This window comes from Epinephelus lanceolatus, chromosome 14 (genome assembly GCF_041903045.1).
Source record: "Epinephelus lanceolatus isolate andai-2023 chromosome 14, ASM4190304v1, whole genome shotgun sequence".
Taxonomy (NCBI): Eukaryota; Metazoa; Chordata; class Actinopteri; order Perciformes; family Serranidae; genus Epinephelus; species Epinephelus lanceolatus.
Window position 1 is genome coordinate 18,384,130 of NC_135747.1, and position 22,929 is coordinate 18,407,058.

Sequence of the window (22,929 nt, forward strand, 5' to 3'; positions counted from 1 at the left end):
ACTGATTCTTAAAGTAATGTCATTTTAGTGGGTTAGACCCATTAATAGGCTTGTGTCGTGCTTAATTTCCGCATGGACTCTGTCAGATGACCAAAAATCATATAGATCATATAGCCTACAGGCTATTAATAGAATTGATTATCTCTTTTTAACCATAAATATATTTTGAGTTAGTAGCCAAATTTAAAAAGGCAAAGCAATATGATAAAAAGGACCAGAAATCACATTAAGACCTTATTAATAAAGCTCATTTATAGAAGTAGGTCGCCAAACTGAAGCATGAGGGAGCATTATGAGCAGCAGTGATCAGGAGCGCACTGTCGCACTAACCATCATTCACCACTAGATGGCGACAAACCGCAAACCTCCAGCCCTCATGAAATGTGATGGTGTATTTGATTATTCCGCACACCATCATTACACTGTAGTCTTGCATAACAATCATGACAGCTAAACGGGTTTAAGACGCGTAGCAGGTAAGCACAAACACTGCAGCTTGAATGGGTGACACAGCACTCGTGCGCTACTGAGACGTATGCGATTGTTGGTCTTAGCAGCGAGCTAGCTGGTTAGCGAGGGTTAGCTTTACTAGGAAGCTGGAGGCGCTAGCGCCAAAGCGGACCAGCGTTAGCCGAGCTGACAAGTTTGGTGAGACGTGCAAACGCGAGTTGTGTTCTGTGCCGTGTGTGTCGCTCGATGTGAGCGCGGTTTTGTTATTGAATGCTGCACGTTTAATGCGACGGGGATGCGGTGTCAACTGTATATTGCTGCTGCACCGACTAATGTTTGCAGCAACTTGCTAGCAGCTAGCTAACTAGCTTCAAACAGGCCGTAGACGATTGTAAATTTAGTATGAGTAGAATAGAACTTCCGGTCACGGCCTTCAAAGCAAGACATATAGCGTTGCACGTGTTTGAATGTTTTATTTTTTAATGCAGCTATGATAACGTTTTGAATTGGATTGGCAGCATTAGAAAAAACATGCCGACGAACTGGTTTCAAATTGACCCAAAAGTCCCGGGAGCATTGGCAATAAGTGTGTTTGGTGCTTAGGAACATATAGTAGTATGGTTTGTATTGTCTATGTTATTGTTGTAGTAGTATTCTTTGTATTTGTTAGTGTGTCAGATTTAGAGATTACGCATTAACATGCGGGTTGTTAATCTGTTAGTCATATAATATTAAGATATTTGTATTTATAGCTAGAAATGAACGTGTATTCAGTTTATCTAGCCAGTGTGCTCTCGGTGGTCACTGAGCTTTTATTGTGAAAGTACATCCGGTACATCTCCTCCAACGTCTCTTCAGCTGTTGATGTAAATGTGATGTAGCAGCTTTGACAAGCGCGGCTAGCTAGCTAGCAGGCTAGCGAGAGACTTAACCCACTTAACCTAAGTGACACAGTGAGTGTGTTTACATATGGGACTAAGTGGTTGCTGGTGTGTATTTAAACCGTGACAGATACTTATCTGGCTCGCCGTCTCTTCGGGTCAGTTCTAGCTAACGTTAACTGTTACATTGTCAAACCTGTTACAAACGGTCCACAAGTGCTACGTTAGCTAGCGTTAAGTTACCGTTGTAAGATCAAGTGATTGCTAGTCAACTAATTAGGTCTTGTTGGAGTGTAACGACGAGTAGAGGCAACGCCAGTGTGCTGTTGCTGTACAAATATGTGTAGCTTGTTTTCTACCCAGGCTGTCGTTCCTGGGAACATGCCATTGCTAACACAGACTGTCATTTTAGCCGTATTTTAAAGATATAATGTTGTCAATCTGCTTGGCTCATGAGTGACATAAGTTACATTACAAATGGTTTACGTCTTTAGCTTATAAAGCCAACACATTATCTCAATAAATTCTCAACTCTCTGAGCTGTTGCATGATGCTTGCTATCACTTTACACTGTACAGTACATTTTGTAAGATAAGATCACAGACACAGCAGCTGACCCACTTACGAAAGTTGACACATTACTGACAGGGACATTGTTTGTGCAACAGATGTGGAACTGAGTGGGATGAGATCATGAGTCTTAATGTTTTGCAATGAAGCAAGTCACATTTGAGGAGCTGGCCCTATATGTGCATCTAGTGAATGAAATCTACTGGGACTAGAATAAACACATTATTTATAGCTACAGAGCTCCTGAGTATCTTGAAGACCACCATCACAGGGTTGGGGAAACTCATGCCAACCAGGCGAGAGCTAGTGTTGTTGCTGGGGTCCAGTACCAACATGGGCACATTTCTTTGTGTTTCATGGTTCCCAGGATTGAACAAAAGTTATCTTTGCACAATAAGATAACAAGCATCTACTCCAGTTTTAAAAAAGAAGCTTAGGAGTGGCAAAACACCTGCGTCTTTCTTGTCTTTACATCAAGAATCACGATTGAGTATTCTGGGCTTTTGTGTCTCATCTATGTTTGATATTAAGCATTGCCACCATTCTCCACTCATCTCTCTGTTTCTGTCTCTTAAAGACTCAAGAACTACTCTATGTAAGATGAACGCCGAGGACAAGTTGGAGGGCATGCTGCTGAAGTGCAGCAGCGGCGGCATAGACGGAGGAGGGCGAGTCGGGCTGGGCACCGGAGGAGGACTGGTGGTGATGACCCTGGGGGAACGGTCGCTGGCAAACCACCCTCTGCTGGCCGAGGATGACGACGACGAAGACGACGACGAGGACTTGACCGGGAGCTCGCTGGTCACGCACGACCTGGTCCCTCCAGAGCAGCTGATGATGCAGGAGGAGATGACAAAGAACGGTAGAGGAGGAGAAGAGGAAGGAGGCGAGGTGGGAGTGCATTTCCCCCTTAAACTCACCAATAAGTCACCCTTCTTGCTTCATATGCCAGTGAGTTAATGTCAGTGGGAAAAAAAGTAGTTTATTGATAAGATTATTTGTGTGGATAGTGTACCTATGGTCATTATAGTGAGTCTCCGTTAATGTCAACCTATGCAGTGTTTGTTATGGGACATTATTTCCCTTAACACTGAGAATTTCTTGGTATTGACACACATATGAAAGCCACCCTTGGCCCACTTAACTACTGTTTACACTTGTGAACTGTTTAAGAGCTGCTTTGCAAAACATTGCCAAAGAAATTTTAAATAACAGTGACTACATTTTGCTAAAAGCAGCCTGAAATGGAAAGCTGTATTTAACATTTAAGGACAGTGATATCAAGTGTATGACACACATACTGGAAACAGAAAACCTGTCACCTCCACAGAACATCACTGAAAATAACATTGTTAAACATTAAGGATAATATATTGTTGTGAGGGATCACCTCATCACTGCTTGTGTACCTGCTTCGCACTCAGAATACAGAAAAGTCAGGAGCCCTCACAGAGATAAAGGCATTACCTGAAATGTTTTGCTTTTTAATCCTTTGCATTACAAAAGAATGGAGATACAGCAGGTGAATTTAAAAGACATATTTGTGCTGAGAGGATAACCTGAACTGATCCACAGGATCAGGCTTAGGGCAGCTTAACTCCTGTTTATTACAACTTGGATGTTACAGCCATAGTTTTGGCAGTTGTTTGTATCGGTAAGAAAACACTGCACTCACTGAGTAATCAACTAAAATCTTGGAATGCGGCAAGATCATTTAAAGTTGTATGGGAGATCTGCAGATGCTCCCAGGCCAGCTGGAAGATGTGATGTCTCAGCATGTCCTAGGCTTTCTAGAACCTGAGGTTTCCCTTCTGCCTATTATGCGTCCAGCAGGGGTCATCCTCAGAGTATACTTGAACCACATCAGCTGGCCTCTTAAATCATGGAGGAGAAGCTGCTCACAGGAGAAGCTGGTGAAGTCTCCTCGACAGTGGTTGATTATCCTCTGCTTGCCCTCTTGCACCTGCCTGACCCTGATAAGCTGCTGGATGAGTGGGTGGGCTTTAAAGTAGGTCATGTGCCTCCTTAAATCTCTTTCCTATCTATGGTCCTGCTTTTGCAGCTGAGCATCAAGCAGGAACTGAAGCTGTCTGAGGCGGCGGTCCAGGCAAAGAAGGACAAAAAAGGAGTGAAGGACCTGATGGTGTGTCCCAAGAAGAAAAAAAGGAAGCAGCGTTCACCAGCAAAGGTGCAAGTCATTTTAATCTCAGAAGTTATAGTTTTAAAATGGCATGATCTGCATGTGTATGAAGGTTTTAAGAGTGAATCAAATACTAGTATGCGTGTTTGTTGCAGATTCTCAACATCAATGATGATGGATCATTGGGTATACAAAACCCCAAGTGTCACGTCTGTGCTCACTGTAATGCTGCATTCAGGACCAACTACCATCTACAGAGGCATGTCTTCATTCACACTGGTATGAATTACCCAGTCGTGTCTAAAATGCCATGACATTAATTTCTTGATTTGAAATCAAACATCATGTTGACAGAAGATGAAAAGAGGTGCAATGCTAACTTAAAACATTGCACCGAGTAACATATGAAATACAGTATCTATATTGTTATCTATATTGTTATCTATATACTGATTTTTATTTTTCAAACTCCAGGTGAGAAGCCATTTCAGTGCAGCCAGTGTGATATGCGCTTCATTCAGAAATATCTCCTTCAGAGACATGAGAAGATCCACACTGGTGAGTGAAGAATAAATGCAGTCAGTAGGATTTCTTTTGTTTCATTTTAGACCTTGTCCAATTCCTCCTTGTCCCTCTTCCCAACATGGCTTTAGGGTTATGATTATATCGCTCAGAGATTTTACTTTTTTTTATATATATATATAACCATACGTGTGGATGGGATTGTTTTGAGAAGGAATGAGGAGAAAATCCAGTTTTCAAAAATACCTGTGTCCATATTGATTTGGCTTTAGTCTCAAGTGAGTCTTTTTCTCTTTTCCTTTTTTCGTCTCTTTGTTCAGGTGAAAAGCCTTTTCGCTGTGATGAGTGTGGGATGAGGTTCATCCAGAAGTACCACATGGAGAGACACAAGAGAACTCACAGTGGAGAGAAGCCCTACCAATGTGACTACTGTCACCAGGTAAGCTCTGTTTCTGTTTCTAAGTATAATAGTGCACATGGAAGCAACAAGACAATTGAACATTGTGGTAAACTGGGTATTAAAATGGCATAAAAACTAAGTTAGTGCTCATTTAAGTGGTCTTTATATGCTTTGGACTGCAGAATGTTAACACAGAACGTTAAGAGTAAATTGCTAAAAAATCCTAGCCAAAGTCTCTGTATAGTTAACTCAATATTTAAAAGGAAATTTTGCCACCTTTTATGTTGATGTTCGATCAGTGTTGATAGTAAATGTAGAGAACTGTAGCAAAAATTCACTGCGTGTTATATTTATAGAGAAAGCTGAGGTGCTGGCAGTGCCTACATGTACCAGGATGTATTGTGTGTGACCTACTGGTCTATAGCTATTACTGTGTTGGCCAAAACATTGTGCAGCTGAGGTTTAACAAGCTTCACCTATACTTATACAGGTAGCAAAATAAAAACATAGAGGCCCCGTAGTGCCTGAACCAGCATCAACTGAGATGACAACACAATTATTTCACTCATTGTCCACAGGGCATCACTGCTTCACTCCTGCTGTTTTTTTTTACCTTTCACAATAAAGGCCAAACTTAAATTAGTTGGAGCATTTTGCCAAGAGGAAACTCAACAAATTAGTTAACAGTAGCATTAGGTGATAAAAATACTCGGTCATCTGCCCCCTCGGCCCTGCTGGTCTTGGTTGTCTTTACCAGTTTGTCTTTGAGATTCTGAGGAAGGTCTCCACTACACCTCTGTCCAAGTGAGAAGTAAAACTTTCATGCACAGTAACACACACACAGGCTTCTCGGGGCTCTCCCAGCATTGGTAACAGCATCCAACAAAAACTGCCCATGCTGGAATTCAGTGTAGCAGAATTATTTTTTTTCTGTTGGCATCTGAGGAGAGTTTGAGCAAAGGTGCCACCAGTTTGTGTTTGCTCTCAGCAGCTCAGGTTCCGAAGGGTCCCAGCTGGCCACATTCTCTTGGTTGGCTCATGTATCCGCAGCTTCAACCTCTCTCTTTGGTCTGGATTGCTTCGGCCATATACTGTGGCTTAAATGTAACTAGCTTGCAGTACAAGGGACGAGAACAAGAAAGTTCTGTTTTTGAGCAGCATCTAGAGCAGGTTCCCTGGTTATCTGTAGGCGAAATCCAACCTGTACTTCTTCCTACATCCAACTATGTCACTGTTGCATCAAATGGCGGCACTGGATGCAGAAAGAACAACAGATTTTGCTGCTGCAAACTCAGTATTTTTGGTCAATACAGCACGCACTGAGGAATGTATTGCTTCAGTCAACTACATTTACCATCTATGTTGACTGGACATCCACATAAAAGGTGGCAAATTTTCCCTTAAAATGAGTTGCAAAGAAAAATGAAAACAACAATGAAATTGTTGCTGCATTGCCTGACCTAAGGTTTGTCACAGCATTGTCTATGTTTACTGGTATAATGAAATATATTTTGTGTCTTCTATCCACAGTACTTCTCCAGAACAGACCGGGTTTTAAAGCACAGAAGAATGTGTCACGAGAACAGAGAGAGAAAGACCAGCAAAGCAGCTGGTAAAGTTGGGCCTTTGCGTGAAGCAGATTCTTTGGGCCTCCCCTTTCTTGCCAAAGAGTGTTCACTGCCCAAGAAGAAGCGTCAGAAGTGTGCCGACAAGAGTTCGGGCTCTTCCACCGCTGTCCAGACAGATGGGCACACTGCCGCTGTTGTTGAAACGGAGGAGAAGGAGGAGCAGAGACAAAATAAAATTGAAGGTCTACCTCTCTACGCTGTGTCCTCCAAAGTCAAACACGAGTACGTGATTGCAGATTATTCTGTGGAGCTCCCTGAAGAAACGGCTAGCCAACACCAAGAGGGAGATGTGTCATCAGGAGAGACGACTCCTCCCAAACTAGTCCTGAAAAAAGTCCCCAAGAGGAGTCTTAAACAGTCCAGTGAACAAACACCCCCCTGCCTGTCCACTTTGTCTTCCTTTGAAGAAAATACAAAGGTCACGCAGTACACCTTTGAAATCGTGGACAAGCAAGGCCTTTTAGAAGTAGAAAGCAACACTGAACTCGAGTCAGTTGAAACTCTTCAAGGAGGACCAACAAAGCCAGCAGCTAGCAGCACAAACTACGACGACGCCATGCAGTTTCTCAAGAAAAAGCGTTACCTCCAGGCTGCAATGGCCAACAACAGTCGGGATTACGGCCTGAACACGAGCAGCATTTCTTCTCAGCCGCCTGTTACACAAACTGTGGTGTCTGCCGTCATTGACGAGACGGTGCCCGCCACCATCCTGGAGCCCCAGCCCCTCAACACAGAGATTAAAGCAACACATGACAAGAGTGTGTTGCCCGATGAGGTTCTTCAGACGCTGTTGGACCATTACTCCCACAAAGCCAACGGGCAATCAGACATTTCCTTCAGCGTGGCTGATACAGAGGTGACGTCAAGCATATCCATTAATTCCTCTGATGTTTCAGACAGCAGCCCTGTGGAGAGTCTCGGAGCCTCCAGTGCCCAGGCTCAGCCAGCCACAGAGAAGGTCAGCCTCTTGCAAGAATACTCCAAGTTTCTCCAGCAAGCATTGGAGAGGACCAGCCAGAACGACAGCTACCTGACCAGCCAGAGCCTCAGCTTGGTCTCCGAAAACCCCACCTTAGCTGGACAACCTCTATTCTCCACCGAGAAACAGTTTCCTTCCCCCAGCAGGTTCAAATCAGGGATGAGCTCCCCGCTAAGGTCCACTTTAGAGAAACCTCACTTTGGATTACTGGTCGGGGACTCCCAGCACTCATTTTCATTTTCAGGTGATGAGACCACCCCTCCCTCCGCTGTGTCCCCAGCCGAGGAGGACTTTCTGGAGCAGGTCTCGCCCTCCAAAAAGACAGATTCTTCACAAGGCATACTGCAGACTTTTCAAATAAGCTCCTTCGATCAGAACTTCAAATCTCATTTCCAGACGTCAAGATCTGGATCCTCCTCACAGTTTACGGTTGCCAATGGACAATTAAGTCTTCGAGGACACAGCACAGACTTCTCAGAGTTCCCCTTAGTCAGAGTCACTGAGACCAGGTCTCAACTGAACTCCTCCCCTGATGTTTCATCCAGTGAAACCTTTGGCTGAAGGGACAGCTGAAGAATTCATTTCTGTTCATAATTTCAGCGGCACTTTATCTCATGTCTCTTGATTTGCCAAAATGAGTCCCATTGCAACTGTGTGCTCTTTTTCAAACCATGTTATGATCATATTAATGTTTTTTTTTTTTGTTGAGTGTAACCTCAAAGAATGGAAATACTGAAAAATGATAAATCAGAATTAGCACTTCCCCTTAAAAAAAAAAAAAAGATAATTGTACATGGGTATATTTCTTGCTCCAGAATGTACATTGAGAGATTAAGTGACCAAAGGGTAATGCAAGAGATAGACTGAAATTTATTCTCTCATACCATTGCCACAGTGTTTATGTCTAATGTTTTGTCAATCAGTTTGCCTTGCTCAAAAAAGATAAAGTCACTCTTGCTGCAGAATGCAATATTTCCACTCATTAAAACATAGGCCCTATTTATATATGCCTTTTTGCTCTTGCTGTAGCTACCTCCCCTCGCTGTTCAGCTGTATAGCTATATTTAAGTCCACTCCTAGAACCTTGTTATTCCAGCTGCGTAACTCCTGTTAAATTGTCTACTGAAATGACACCATGATTAGATCATAACTGATCCTTCACTTTATGTTGAAGTCACTTTACTGCTACCCAAGATGGGTGTGTCCACTTGCTATATGTATTGAATGCTAAGGAAAGATTTAACTGATTGTATTCATCTGGCGTGGAATCCAGATTATTCTCCATGTACACATTGGACCTACTTTGGTCAGTGTTATGGCCAAAAAGTAGAAATTGTAGTTCTGATTGAAAAATTCAAATTCCCCACCCCTGCCTAATAATGTAGGTATCAGCTCGCTGCATTCATGTAATGGTTGCCGCGTCATTTATCCATTGTCCCTCAGCAGTAGAAATGAGTTGTAATGAAATTACTGAAGAAGATTGTGCTTAATGTTTGCACAACTTGCACAATTTTCACTACAGGGAATGTAGTATGAACTTTCAGATTTGTGTTATTTGAAATTATTCAGTCACTTAAAGTAAATACTTAACCTGCAAAATGAGCATTTGTCTATCAGTTTGTCACCTAATGTTGAATCTGTGAAGAAAACTTGTCTAACGTGGCTCCACAGTGAGCGGAAAATCCAAAAAGGCAAATGTTTACTAATTTGAAGTAAACAGGGTCCGCATTTAATAGCAAAACTATCAAAACACACAACTCCTGCAGTATAATCCAAGTCTCATTTATCCAGATAAATGCTCAGCACTTCCAAAACACATGTGTTTTCGCCAAAACATTACAATTTAAACATGACAAACAGTTTCATGCATGGCAAAGTAGCACACCTAGGCACACACACATGCATTTGAACTTAAGCAGAGGTCATACACATGCATAGGCGGAAGTGCTGAGCATACGACTGGATAAATCAGACTTGGATCATACTTGCACACATTATGTGAGAGTTTGTAAAGGGCTGTTTTGGTATAGTTTCAAACGCAGAACCCTTTTACTCCAATTCATGAAGGTTTGCCTTTTTTGGATTCTCCATTCAACATAGGGGCATGCAAGAAAAACGAAGGTCTCTTCATGAATTCAAACATTTTGAGAGTAACTGATGATACAGATGATCATTATGTGGGTGAAGTATTTCTTTATTAATGTAGCTCTTGTAGCTGCAGTTTTATAGTGCTTTGTTCTTCTTGGAAGATGCACAGGTTTTGGGTAAACAACAATGTGATTAGAGCCCCTCTTATTGATTGAAACTCAAAGTTTTATTAGGGCTTATGAAAGACAATGCACACAGAAATGAGGTGCTTCTGTTTCCAGTTTTATTAGTTTTGCATCTGTGCCTTTCTTTTTTGTTTTTATTCCAGGCTTTCCTTTACTCATTCCTATATATGTGTATTTCTGTTTTTTCGTAGTCAGTCAGTGCTCTAAGGCTACTAATTTCACTTGCACAATAACAACAAACACATAAGCTATCAACCTGTTCAGTCTGTAAAGGTTGAGATCTGGGAGCTTTATTTAATTTTGCTCATCATATTGTAGAATTTTAGGAAGAAATAGCACCAAGTTTCGTTCTCAGACTTTTATCTGCGGACGAAACGAAATAGCATTTTCATTGACTGTGCTGCAGTATGTGTATATGAGTACAAAATCATGTTTCAGATATTTGTAGTTTTGATCACCTGTTTGCTAGAATTCAGTCGTGAGCCGCGTCTGTCCAGGCCTTGTTGAAAAAATGTGACCGAGTGAGGTGTCATCTGTACTTCATCACACTGTCGTTTTCCATGTGTACATGTACGCGTGATGTCTTAGGTGCTATTGTGTTAAACACTGTTTTTATAGGCGCCATCAAATTAGGGTCGAAAAATTGATGTTGAGCTCCCTCTTGTTATAATTTTATGGACAATCAGGAACAGACGGCACCCACATTAATCATCAAATGCTTTATTTTTTTTCTCTTTGAACATTCCCACTAGAATGTATAGAAGATATCCTGCTGTAAATACATTGTATATTTTTATGTTCTGAGAAGTACTGTTAGATCTCGGTGTCAATAGAGAGACAAGGCTTGTGCAAGAGACACTTCTTGTCAGCGGAAGGCACATTAATTTGTTTTTTTTTTTTCCTCCAGCATTTATTACATTCAACAATGAATCCGTTTCACTTGCTGACAAGATGTGGCTTTCTGAGGTTTGTATATATCTAACCACTTTTATCAGAAGAAAATTTACACTTTTTTTTGTTTTGTTTTACAGTTTTATTGATGACTGGTTAAAGTGAATTTCCATTATGTTTTGTAAGTTAATTCCTCTGATTGTGCATTATGATGGGATTTACTGTACACAGATGTTGGTAGTAAGAAGCCCCCACCTCCAGAAAATGTTCTTTGTTCTTCTGCTTTTCACTTTGAAGTAATACTGCATCTGAAATCAGTCTTTTAAGCATCAAGAATTTAAGCTCAGCAGCTGTGGTCAGCTTGAATTCATGTCTTTGGGTGGAGTACAGCTCAAAAGTGTTGTGGCTGAAATATTTCACTTGCTGCCCATTTCAATTTAAGCAATTATTGAAAGCACAGTACAGATGAGTAGTTCTGCATCAGTGAAATGTGTTCTATGAGTTGTTTATGGAGACATTTAAATTCATTTAAATAAGCAATTTGAGATGCAGAACTGATGGAGATTCATGAATAATATCAGCAGTACTATGGGTTTTTTTCCTTTTTAAATAACTATTGTCAGTAACCTGGCCATAAGTGTCCTTGTATAAGCTAGAGAAAAAAAAACCGTTTTGTGTAAAAAGATACGAATTATTGAATTTTTTGATAAAAACTATTTTTGAAACATGTCATTTAAGGCACTGATATGTACAGTATATCATATGCAGTCACTATTGCTACCCTCATTTATCTCTGTACAAGTCGTTTGTGTCAAGATCTTTCAATTGCCGGCGGGAATCTCCCTCTCTGACCTTCGGCGTTTTCATACTTTTAAAAAGGACTTGACGAGGAAGCGGCGCAGCTTCGCTGTAAGGTTGATCTTAAGTTAGACAGTAAGGTTTATTTGCATGGTCTCTGACTTGTTGGGTCGAGTGAACTTGTTTTATGAATAATGTGCAGCTTTAATTGTAGCTGATTAATTTCAGTCAAGTAACCCATATGATTAGAGTTTTGCAATATACTATGATTTGTAAACAATCTGATTCAATTGTTGTTTTGATTGTTGTGTGTCATGTCCTTATAAATAAATAATTCACAGTATTTGACCCTGGGGTCATTTTTGATATGCAAAGGCCTTTGAGGAGCTAGTGACATGTACTGTTCATTACATTCATACTTGATCTGGGGCAACAGCTGAGTGACAAAAGTCCATTTCTTTCAGTCAGTTCGGTTGGGTAGAGACCAAGGCATGCTCAGCCTTAGAGACAGGGTAAGGAGCTCAGACATTAGGAGGGAGCTCGGAGTAGAGCTGCTGCTCTTTCGCGTTGAAAGGGGTCAATTGGGGTGGTTCGGGCGTCTGATCAGGATGCCTCCTGGGCGCCTCCCATTAGAAATGTTCCAGGCATGTCTCACTGGTAGGAGGCCCCGGGGTTGACCCAGAACACACTGGAGGGATTACATATCTGGCCTGGGAACGCCTTGGGGTCCTGGGGCAACAGTTGAGTGACGGAAGTCCATTTCTTTCAGTCGGTTCGGTTGGGTAGTGACCAAAAGAATGCTCAGCTTTAGACATAGGGTAAGAAGCTTGGATATCCAGAGGGAGACGCCTGGGGTGCTTTGCTTGGCCTGCATCGCCCCGGATATGTGGGTGAAAATGAATGGATGGATGGAGTTCATGGGTTCATCCCAAAAATATAAAACGTGGCAGCGATTCATTTGAGTTTAATCTCTTATCTGTCTTCACTCTGTATGAAACTCCAGTGATGTTGGGATCTATCAGATCAGTCCGATCAGCTGTCCAATCAATAACTGATATCCAATCAGGGGGGTGTGTCGGTCGGTAAAAGACTTCTGCGAAGGCTGCACTCGTGTATCCTCGCTTCCCTCTCCTCTGAAAGCCTCCACTCTCCTCAACTCCTCTGAGTGCATTTCACATATTGAGATGTCCTACAAGATGGCGAGTCTCAATTGATTTCTGGGTCAAGTGATCGAGGATAGAGGACGGAGGAGTTGCGGAGGGATATTGAGATGAACCCCATGTCTTGGTCAGAAGAGTTGATAGGGATTCTCAAAAAAGGGAAAGTAAATGGCTGCAACAAGCAATTACTTTTATTCCTAATTTACCTTTTTGTTTCCTTTATAGTCTGGGAAATGTCTCTGAAACTGGAAAAATGTTCTTTACAGTTTCCTTAAGTCCAACTTGAAGTCTTTAGATGTAATGACTTATTTGACTTTCAGTCCCAAACCCAAATATATACATTTTTACATTGATATAAAATAAAAACAAGCTCAAATCCTCACTTAGGAGACAGTGGCAGAGTAAAATCCTCCAGTTTGCTGCCTGTTACATCCAAAAACATAACTATCACTTACACTTTTTAGATGTTTTCTGATGTAAGTCCACAAATAACACACTCAGGATTTAATATCTGCCTTATTTATGACTGTAAACTGTTAGAAACAGTTACAAACATCCTAATAAAGGCCCCCCAAAAAGCCTTAAGGCACAAAACATAATCTCCTTTCCCAGAACATGTAGTCCAAATCTTGTTTTAGGGGAGAAAAAATCCCACGAATAACAAGATAAGGACATTGAGTGGTATGCGTGCATTTTTCACCTTTAATCATTAGTCAACATTACCTACTTCAGGGCTTGCCAAAACTAACACAGGATCCTTGTGCAAAGCGAAAACACACCCTGGAAGGTAAAGTTACCTGTATGCTGCTGACGTTTTAAACACATGTTGGCAACAGCAGGAGGAGCTGGGAGTGCTGATCATACTGACTGGAGTCATCTCTGAGACACAGAGGAGCAATGAACTGATTTCTTATTTTAATAGATGAATATATTCCTCATTTTTTTAACCTCAGCATGGAGTGATATGGGATTCAGTGAAAGGTAGGTTTTGCCAGCTGTTGATTTTAGCTGAAACACTCAATTTAAAAATGTGTCATCTTGCACCTTGCAAAATTTAAATACCTTTAAAATTGTTAATAATTTTAAAATGATGACTTTTTGTTTCACTCTCTTGCCACAAACCTATCTTTATTGGCAAATCAATGTGGGAGGAAAAAATATTTTAAACCCTTAAACTTGAATGAATGAATGAAATGAAGAAGCCGTATTGTTTATTTTCTCATTTAAAAGTCAATTATAGTGACTCAGACTGTGGTAATGGAGCATATTTGACTTTTGCCAGCAGGAAACATTAAATTGACAAGTTTGTCAATGAGGTTTGGCATGGACGCGCTCCCTTAATGCTGATTTGTGGACATACATGTTTCTTTAAAACAACAGAGTGCCAAAAACAGTTGGTTTATAGCTAAAAAAGAGGTAAAAGTGTTAAAGAAATCTGTTCACCGCTGTTTAAAGCTAATTATAGCCTACCTGCAAACCGCGGCCTGTCTAGACTGTCTTGACGGATTTATTGTTTTAGCTGTGAGGTGGTAAAACATCAGGCTGCCGTGAGCACACCCTGCTGTATCCGGGTGTCCTCATGTCGCACCTGTTGCTGTCTAACCGGGATAGGCGGGACCAATGCTGTCACTTTCGACACAATCTTTAACTAATGCGGTCACTTATTAATGAATTCAAACCCTGAGCTGAATTTCCAAATGATGCCGTTGACTTGGAGCGAGTAGGCCCACCTGCAGAGGTGTAACACAAATGTTCACACAGACTACAATGGACACCCTGCCAATAGGCTGGACTGTGCACACCTGTGACCACGAGGGAGACGGGGAAGGACTGGTGAAGGAGGATCCCAACACACATGTCCATGATCTGTTTCATGAAGATGCAAAGGTATGGTGTTTGCTCTGGTAGGACAAAAGTTGTAGAGATTCAGGGTGATGGAGGTTAGGGACTGTTCTTTATTTATCAGAGGAGGGGTGTTTTTTTTTTAATTATTCAAGGTATACAAAATTACAAGGCACATATTACGGAAGTGGACTCCGGTACATAAAGAAAAATTAACAAATAATTCAAGGAAAGACAAGAAAACAAACTAACAAACAAAAACATGTCACACATGTCCTCATACATCACTTTACAGGGTCACTTAATCACAGAGCAAGTTCATAACTATGTAGGCTCATCTTCCATTTTGATTTGAGTCCATAACCGGTCCCAAAGAGACACTCCTTTCTCCTGACATTGTTATTTTTTGTTTGTTTGTTTTTTCCTCAGTTTGTTTGTTTGTCCATCCCTGAAACCACAGATATTTTCCTTGAGCCTCCCTGGCGTACTTACGTGAAAATGCATGACACTCCCTCCCCCATTAATTAGTTGTCATATTCTAAAAAACTTAAAATAAAAGCTGAAGATGAAATTCTGGGGCCGTATTCACAAAGCTTCCTAGTACTAAGCGCTGCTCCTAGTGATGAAATTGTAAGAAAATTCTTAGAATTGTGTCGTTTTCTTAGAATTTCCCCTTAAAGTTAGGACAAGGTCCTTGTAAAGATAAAAGTTATTCACAGAGCATCTTAGATTTGAAAAGAGCTCCTAAGGCGAAAAACTGTTAGGAGCAGGGAGGAGGACTTTTAAGAGGCTGAAGAAATTCTTAATCAGAGGAAAAAATGGAGGAAAGACATAGAGGTCATAGAAATATTCTCCAAATGCTGGATGACAGTGAGCAAAGAAAGGCCATAGATTAGATTGTGCAAGGATGATATTTGTGGTCGATCTAATTATGGGTATGCACGCCTTTCCCACCTAACACAATATCATTATAATGCCAGAAATAAAATCATCACATTAAGATACTTGGAAAAACTGGAAAAATGCAACAGTGCAGCAGTGATGACTTGGATCTGTCTAATCCTTCCATCAGCAGAGTGATCACACTAACAGTGACAACACTTTATTCAACACTTCATTTCCACTGGGTGTTCACACCTTGCAGGCTCACTTAAGGTGTGTCTCTGACAACCAGTCACATCTGTTAAAAGCAAGCATCACACCTAGCAACGGGGTCAACCACACCATCTCACTAAGGTTAAAGTTTCTGTCCCTTCCTTGCTCAGAGTTGCTCTTAGAACTTTCCAAAATCACTCCTAAGCTAGGACTCCTTACTAAAAGTAAAATGTTTTGTTTTTCTGACAGAAACATTCATCCCACAAAAAGTGCTCAGGGACCATCGTAAATTTGAAAATTCAATGATAATTGAATAATAATTGTTTTTACAGTTTATGTCTATGATAAATGGTGTAATTTTGTTGTCTTTTAAAGAAAACACGCCTTTAAACCTGGGTTTGGAAGGCATGTTTCTTCAAAAATCACTGGTAAAATAAATACAAAATACAGCCATTTGTTGTAAGTCTCTTCCCTAAGCCAAAATAAAAAACATAAGTCCCACCCCAGTACTTAAAAAAATATTTGACATGATTTAGGGATTAGTGGCATCTAGTGGCGAGGATTGCAGATTGCTACCAGCTGAATATTTTCCTGATTAGAATTCCTTCAGTGTTCATTGTTCAGGATGTTTTTAATGTGTTTCACATTATCCAAAGAGGTCTCCTTTTCTCCACAACAAATTGATCAGGTTATTTAAATCGCTAAAAATATTGAACAAAGCAATTTTCCCTTGCAAAGTCCGTGTTTTTCCAGTGCTCTCATCACAGAGGGGCTTCTAACCATGGTTGCGAATGTGAAAACATAATGGCCCCATCTAGAGCCAGTGTTTGGTTTGTCCATTCTGGGCTACTGTAGAGACATGGCAGTGCAACATGGTCTTATTGTCAGGTGATTAGACACTAAAAAAACCCAACAACAGCTATTTTTAATATTATATTCCATTTCTACGAATATATATCCCCTTAAATCCTACACACTGGGCCTTTAACTGTTGTGTGTCTTTGGTCAGGGCTTGCAGCAGCATAGCCAGCCATGGTGGAGGATCAAACTGTTTGGGTGGGATCCAGTGCTCTTCGGTACCTGGGATGGCGTTTTCACCACCTGCATGATCAACATCTTCGGTGTGGTGCTATTCCTACGTACCGGCTACCTGGTGGTTAGTATACAGTGCTGCTTTCTCAACCTCAATTTTCCTTTTTTGTCTTTTACATGTATTTTCTGTAAATATTAGAAAACACTGACAGACAGACTGGACTATCACTGTGTATGTTTCTGCTCCCGGATTCTTAACCTGAACCCAGGGCCCGTATTCACAAAGAATCCTAAGACTAAAAGTAGCTCTTAGTGACGTCATTCTAAGGAAAAATCTTAGAATTCCTCGAATTTTAAGATTTTTCTTAGAATTTTCCCTTGGTAAGATAAAAGTTATTCACAAAGCATCTTAGGCCTTAAGAGAGCTCCTAAGTTGAAAAACTGTTAAGAAGAGGGAGGAGGACTTTTAAGAAGCCTACGAGTGTCTTAAACAGAGAAGATGGCGGAAAGACAGAGAGGAAGGAGAGATATTCTCCGTATATTGAACGACAGTGATTTAATAAGATGCTACCGACTTGATCGTGCAGAGATAATGTTTGTGGTTGACCTCATCAGGGATGAGCTTACTTTTCCCACCCAGCGTACACTCTTAACAAGAATGTGTCAATATTAACACGTGTTGAATTTCTACACATCAATGAGTTGAATTTGGGACAACACATGTTATGTTAATTTTGACACATTCAGTGTGTTAATATATCAACACAGTGACTGTGTCACATAGATTAACACAGAGATGTGTATAATGTGTAAGTACTAACACATTCATGTGTTGATACATAAAACTTATATTAACACATTCATGTGTTACTCAATATTACACAGTGATTGAACACAAGCGTGTGTTACTCTAAACAAATGGCAGAATACAATGATTAAAAAGGAAAATGCCACTTGGAATCATCAAAAATCAAAAATTATTTATTTCAAGAAATATTTTTTAAACATTTTAAAACATTTAGTCAACATGTCTTGTTTCACTTCAAAGTTTCTTTAAAAACCTTTTACCTAGCATTAAGACATTTGGTCAACAATTCATTTCATTTTCATTTTAAACATTAAAGTGAAAAGTCATAATCATTAACATCCACACTTGTGTCACAGTCAATGTATTCTTTAAAGTCAATGTTATAGTGAAGAAATCTTTCCAGCTGCACGGGGTGTGCAAACTCTGAGTAGCAGGCGTCCAGTAGTTGTGAGGCACTGTTAACATGGAACAGTTTCTTACACATTTCAGTACCATCTTTATAGATTAAAACAAGGACCGTCTTTGGTGGTGGTCCAGGGTCCGGCGGTGGTCCAGGGTCATTTCCAGAGAGTTCCATTTTAGCTGCTGCATAAGAAAAAGAAAAACGTTTCAATACAAAATTTAAGGACAAACTTCAATTTTCTACAAATGATAAATGATATTTATAAAATAATTTTATTTGGAGCATACAGGGCATAGGTACTTTTTGCGGTTCCCATTTTGACATGTCATTGCAGAAAATAACGAGCAATATTATGGACCTGCATGTGTTTATATTCTATACATAATCATCACTGTTATAAATAAATAAATAATAAAGGCACATGGTCAAAAGCCTTAAATATTAATCATTCCCGTTTTATTTAAGGTAATTATTTCTTTATCTCATTTACTACATAACACACATTAATAATCGTGTCATTAATACTGTAATAAACTTACAAGTCTTTGGCTTGTAAAATCTGTCTAACTCCAATATTTAAATTTAATAAAATATATATTATATGGTCAAAATGTCTGGTGAAAATAATTCCCTCTAAGCATAATCTATCCTGAGTGGAGCACAATGCTTATCTTCGTCTCTAGTGTGTCAGCACTAAACCGGTGGTTTCCAGCCCGAATACACCTTTATTTTGCCCGGTTAATAGTCAGACAATCTGGAAATCCATCGGTAAAAAAAAAAAAAAAAAAAAAAATTCTTCCTCTACAATATAAAAAACCATAAAACACAACTGACAGATGGACGTTACTTGCAGGTCCCTATTCATGTATGTACTAAATAAATATAATTTAAGAAAAAATACAAATGAAAACATTACTGTAAATCTCAACAGTTGCCCCCTCCCCCCAACTCTGCAGTGAAACCAGCAAAATGGTGGTGCTGAATAGCTAAATGAATGAATTACTGTGGCATTGACTTTAAACCCAGTTAATTGTTAAAGTAAACTAGATGAGGTTTCTGCAGACTTTATGGAATGAGCGACTGTTTTGCTATACTGTCCTAAACTGCATTTTACTTGGTGTAATTTTGGTAACAAGCACAGTAGAACTTAAGCTAACATTAGCAGCTAACGTTAACGTTAGCTTACTGTTCGACAGCCCTGCTTAACAAAAGGGGAAGCTTACCGTATCTGGATTTTCTTAGAGATATGATTTAGCAGGTGGTTTCTACACGTCAAATTTAACTGACTAATAAACAGTTCGATGAGATAGTTTAAATTAAACTGGTAATGGATACTTACCGAAGAGTCCGACAGCACCCCAGGCAAAGCAGCCTCCATCTTCCTCCCCTTTGTCTGTCTCGGTGTAAAGCACACGTAAAGGGCGACCCCTTCCCACCTCTTACAGTAACACACCCATTGTGTTAAACTGGTTGCCGCCAATTAAAGTAACACACCCATTGTGTTAAACTGGTTGCCGCCAATTAAAGTAACACACACATTGTGTCAAACTGTCCAGCATATTAAATGTGTTAAGCTTTCTGTGCATTTTTGTACACAACTTGTGTTGAAATCCACACAAAATGTGTTACGCATGTAACACATTTTTTGTGTCATTTTTTAACACATCTCTTCTAAGAGTGTAGTAACGCAATCACGCCTGAGATGAAAGTCATCACAACATTGCCATACCTGCTACAGGGAAAATGCAACAGTGTGTAGCAGTGATGACTTGGGTCTGTCACAACCCTCTGTCAGCAGAGTGGTCAGTCAGACCATTAGGCTACGGCGCTTTAACAGCCTCGTATTGCTGCAATCTCCACTCTCGCTTTGGATTGCAGCACGTAGGAGCGCTTCTCACACTCATCGCTTGTGCGTAAAAGGAGAGGGAACAACGCATTAATTTGTCGGGCAATGCGCTCCCAGGTCTGCCTCTTCCCTTGTGCCGTGATTGTGCCGGGACCGAATTTCCCTCTTAAAACTCATTTGTTCTCCTCCACGAGCTGTGCCAACAGCAGGCACTGCTCTTCTGTCCAGTTCGGCTTTCTGGTTCTTTTTTTCTCCATTTCGTTGTTTTGGTCATTCTGCCAAATCAAACCGCTTTTTACAAGGAGGCCAGCAATCACAGTAATTGCTGACAGCTGAGTCTGCGTCCACCATTAATATCAAATAGATTAAGTAGTAAAATTAACAGCATGGCGAGTAAACATAACAATAAGCAAATCAAATAGGCTATAAAAATCAGAGCCTACGTTCAAACATTTTGAAGCTGTGTAACAATTAATTTAATTTTGCTGAGTTTCATCATCATGACATAAAATTATTTTCACGATTACACATTTCTTAATACAGTCTAAGTTCTATGATCGGTTGATTTCACTGTCCATTCATTACTAGGAGCGCATTTTTTTTTTGTAACAACCAATCACAGCTTTTAGAAGACTGCGTCATACCTAGCAACGGGGTCAACCACACCTCCTCACTAAGATAAACGTTTCTGTCCCCTCCTTGCTCAAAGTTGCTCTCAGAAACTTCCTGAATCACTCTTAAGCTAAGATTCCTTGCTAGGAATTTTTAGGCTAAGTTAGGAGCTCTCTGAGAGGACTCTGAGAATCTTTGTGAATATGGGCCCTGATATCCGTATGTGTCAATATATGCTAAACGTCATTGTCCTAGAGCAGTTGAGAAGGTTCTAGAAGGTTCAACAAACTCCGAGTCTAATCCTGAACTCTGAGTTGACTTACCCTGAGGTGGGAAACCCTGAGTGTCTGGTTCCAGAACAGCTGATTTGAATTAGTTCAATCAACGGTGAGTAGGTACACCTTGAGTTATGCGCGTGCACAACCACAATAAAAAGCCATCATCAATGGAGCCCCGATACTTCGATTCACCATGGCAACCGGAGAGAAAAAGCGATCAACTTATTTTACACCTGTGGAATTGGAGGCGCTCATGAATGCCTACAGCAAATATGAGCATATGTTGCATTAAAAAAAAGTAACACCACTAAAGCTGTCAAGGAGAGAGAGGCGGCATGTGAAATTTAGCAAGCAGAATCTCCTTCAACGGGATGTTGGTTGCTTAGTAGGTAGAGCAGGTGTCCCGTATATAGGTTGGTTTTGCCGCCCGGGTTCGACTCCGGCCTGTGGCACCTTGCTGCATGTCACTCCCTTTGTCTCTCTCCCCCTTTCACACTTAACTGTCCTGTTAGTCCTAATAGCACTGTTAACTGGGTCAGAACAGCTTGTGGTGCTAACATAGTTAACAATTTCTAAAAGGGTTTAATTGCTAGGGCAGGGGGAGAATGTTTCCACAAATGCGGATTGATTACTCTCAAAGCAAAAAGTAAACTGATAATTGGTCTTTACCAGATGATCCAGGTTTGAAGCTGATGCAAACCATTTCTTTGATGCTTTTTTTTTTTTTTAATTCTTGACAACAATGCAATAACCTGTGTATCATGTCAAACAATGTTTGTTTTTTTCCCTCTGGAGTTTCTCACTCTCTCTTTCTCTACCCTTTCATTTTTTCAATAAGTGCATGGACCACACTTTGCTGACAGTAAGAACCAGGACTGTTATTGGCCCTTTAATTTATGGGCATAAGTCATCATTTTGACTGATATATTTTTACTGTATTTTCAAATATTCTCATACGTTTCTTTGTGGTGAAACTTTAATTTGCAGCTGTTTTTGAAAGGTTCTGTGACAAAGAATAAACCTGCCTTTCGTTAAGCCCTTTAGCCACTTTAGTCATCACTGTTTTTCTTTGGATGACCAACATGTAACCCTGGACAAAATAACAATATTTGGACCAACATATACCAGGCACACTTACATTTTCAGGCTATAGTTTGCAAACGAGAACTCCTTAGTGCCTGTCCCCTGATTCATTTATCTTACAAAGCATCTAATGTTAAACATGACTGTAATGTTCAACAACAGACAAACAAATATGATGTAATTATTTTTATTTTTTTTTAAGAATGTGTAGAAATAACTTGACACTTGTACACTCCTAACTCCCAAGAGATCACCTCCTGGGGTTAGGAGTGTAAAGTGTAAAATTCACTTCAATTAAATTCAATTCAATTCATAAAGCCAATTATCACAAATTACAATGTGCGTCAGATGGTTTTAAAGCACACAACATCCCTCTGTCCTTTGGACTCTCACATCGAATGAGGAAAAACTCCCCCAAGGTTAAAAGGGTAGTAGAAACCTCAGGAAGAGCAATTGAGGAGGGATCCCTCTTCCAGGACAAACAGACGTGCAACAGATGTGGTGCAGAACAGATGGACATAATACATTCAAGTCCTAACTCCCAAAAGTTCACCTTCTGGGGTTAAGACTGATTAATGTGCTCCCACGAGTTCTAAGAGGTGTTAATGTGTGCCTGTGGGACAGAGCCAGAAGTGGTACAAGCTCCGAAGAGCCTGTACCACTTCTTGCTCTTCTTTTTGGCAATTTTTCCTCTAGCTCTTCAATGCGTGACCTCATGGTGGACTCTGTCTGCTCCATTGCCTGCAGAGTCTCATTCAGGTTCTCTCTGGCCTGAAGGAGAGATGCCCTCTCTTCCTGCCAGATGTTGCGCTGACTCTGCAACTGTCCCTCAGCCTTTTTCAGAGCATCAACAAGGGTGCTGTTCTCCTGTTTCTCCTTGTTGAGCTGAGACACATATCTAGCTCTGAGATTTTCTACCTCCACCAGCAGGGACATTTTCTCCTGCTGCCATTGGAGACAGTCACTCTCCAACTGTTCCCCGGCCTTTTTCAGAGCATCAACAAGGGTGCTGTTCTCCTGTTTCTCCTTGTTGAGCTGAGACACATACGTAGCTCTGTCTTTTTCTGCCTCGGCCAGCAGGGAGGTTCTCTCCTGCTGCCATTGGAGATAGTCACTCTGCAGCTTCAGGTCGTATTTTACCTTTAGAGCAACCATGTAGTTCTTGTGGTTCCTCTCAGTCGACTCCAGCTGTGCATAATGGAGGTTTTGCAATTCCTCCAGCTTTGCAGTGAGGACAG

General features: G+C 40.6%; 2 protein-coding genes across 6 annotated transcripts in view; both read left to right on the plus strand.

Moving 5' to 3' along the window:
• The first annotated feature begins 350 nt into the window (after window positions 1-350).
• znf148 (zinc finger protein 148) lies at window positions 351-8,603 on the plus strand. 4 transcript variants are annotated; one of them, XM_033618031.2, is made up of 7 exons: window positions 351-476; window positions 2,479-2,852; window positions 3,964-4,089; window positions 4,197-4,320; window positions 4,516-4,599; window positions 4,884-5,002; window positions 6,494-8,603. In XM_033618031.2, exons 2-7 carry the CDS (start codon window positions 2,502-2,504, stop codon window positions 8,129-8,131), a joined length of 2,442 nt encoding a protein of 813 aa, XP_033473922.1. In that variant the 5' UTR covers window positions 351-476; window positions 2,479-2,501; the 3' UTR covers window positions 8,132-8,603. The 4 variants fall into 4 exon arrangements, with proteins under 4 accessions (XP_033473922.1, XP_033473927.1, XP_033473925.1 ...); XM_033618036.2 differs by having other exon boundaries at window positions 2,479-2,792; XM_033618034.2 differs by lacking the exon at window positions 351-476 and adding an exon at window positions 1,311-1,403.
• Window positions 8,604-13,531: 4,928 nt separating this feature from the next.
• The window catches only part of slc12a8 (solute carrier family 12 member 8), a 34,278-nt gene continuing 24,880 nt past the window's right edge, over window positions 13,532-22,929 (plus strand). Inside the window, exons 1-3 of one of the 2 annotated variants that reach the window (XM_033617182.2) lie at window positions 13,532-13,673; window positions 14,454-14,579; window positions 16,639-16,785. In XM_033617182.2, coding sequence (XP_033473073.2) covers window positions 14,460-14,579; window positions 16,639-16,785 — 267 coding nt within the window. In that variant the 5' untranslated portion in view covers window positions 13,532-13,673; window positions 14,454-14,459. Of the gene's footprint in view, window positions 13,674-14,106; window positions 14,580-16,638; window positions 16,786-22,929 lie in introns of those variants that run through there. The other variant, XM_033617181.2, reaches the window with a different exon arrangement.

Excerpts from the sequence above, each read along its gene's own strand:
- znf148 (XM_033618031.2), top strand. The coding sequence starts at position 2,502 with ATGAACGCCGAGGACAAGTTGGAGGGCATGCTGCTGAAGTGCAGCAGC. Across the intron at positions 4,321-4,515 it reads GCATGTCTTCATTCACACTG|GTGAGAAGCCATTTCAGTGC; the intron begins GTATGAATTACC and ends TTCAAACTCCAG. Across the intron at positions 4,600-4,883 it reads ACATGAGAAGATCCACACTG|GTGAAAAGCCTTTTCGCTGT; the intron begins GTGAGTGAAGAA and ends CTCTTTGTTCAG.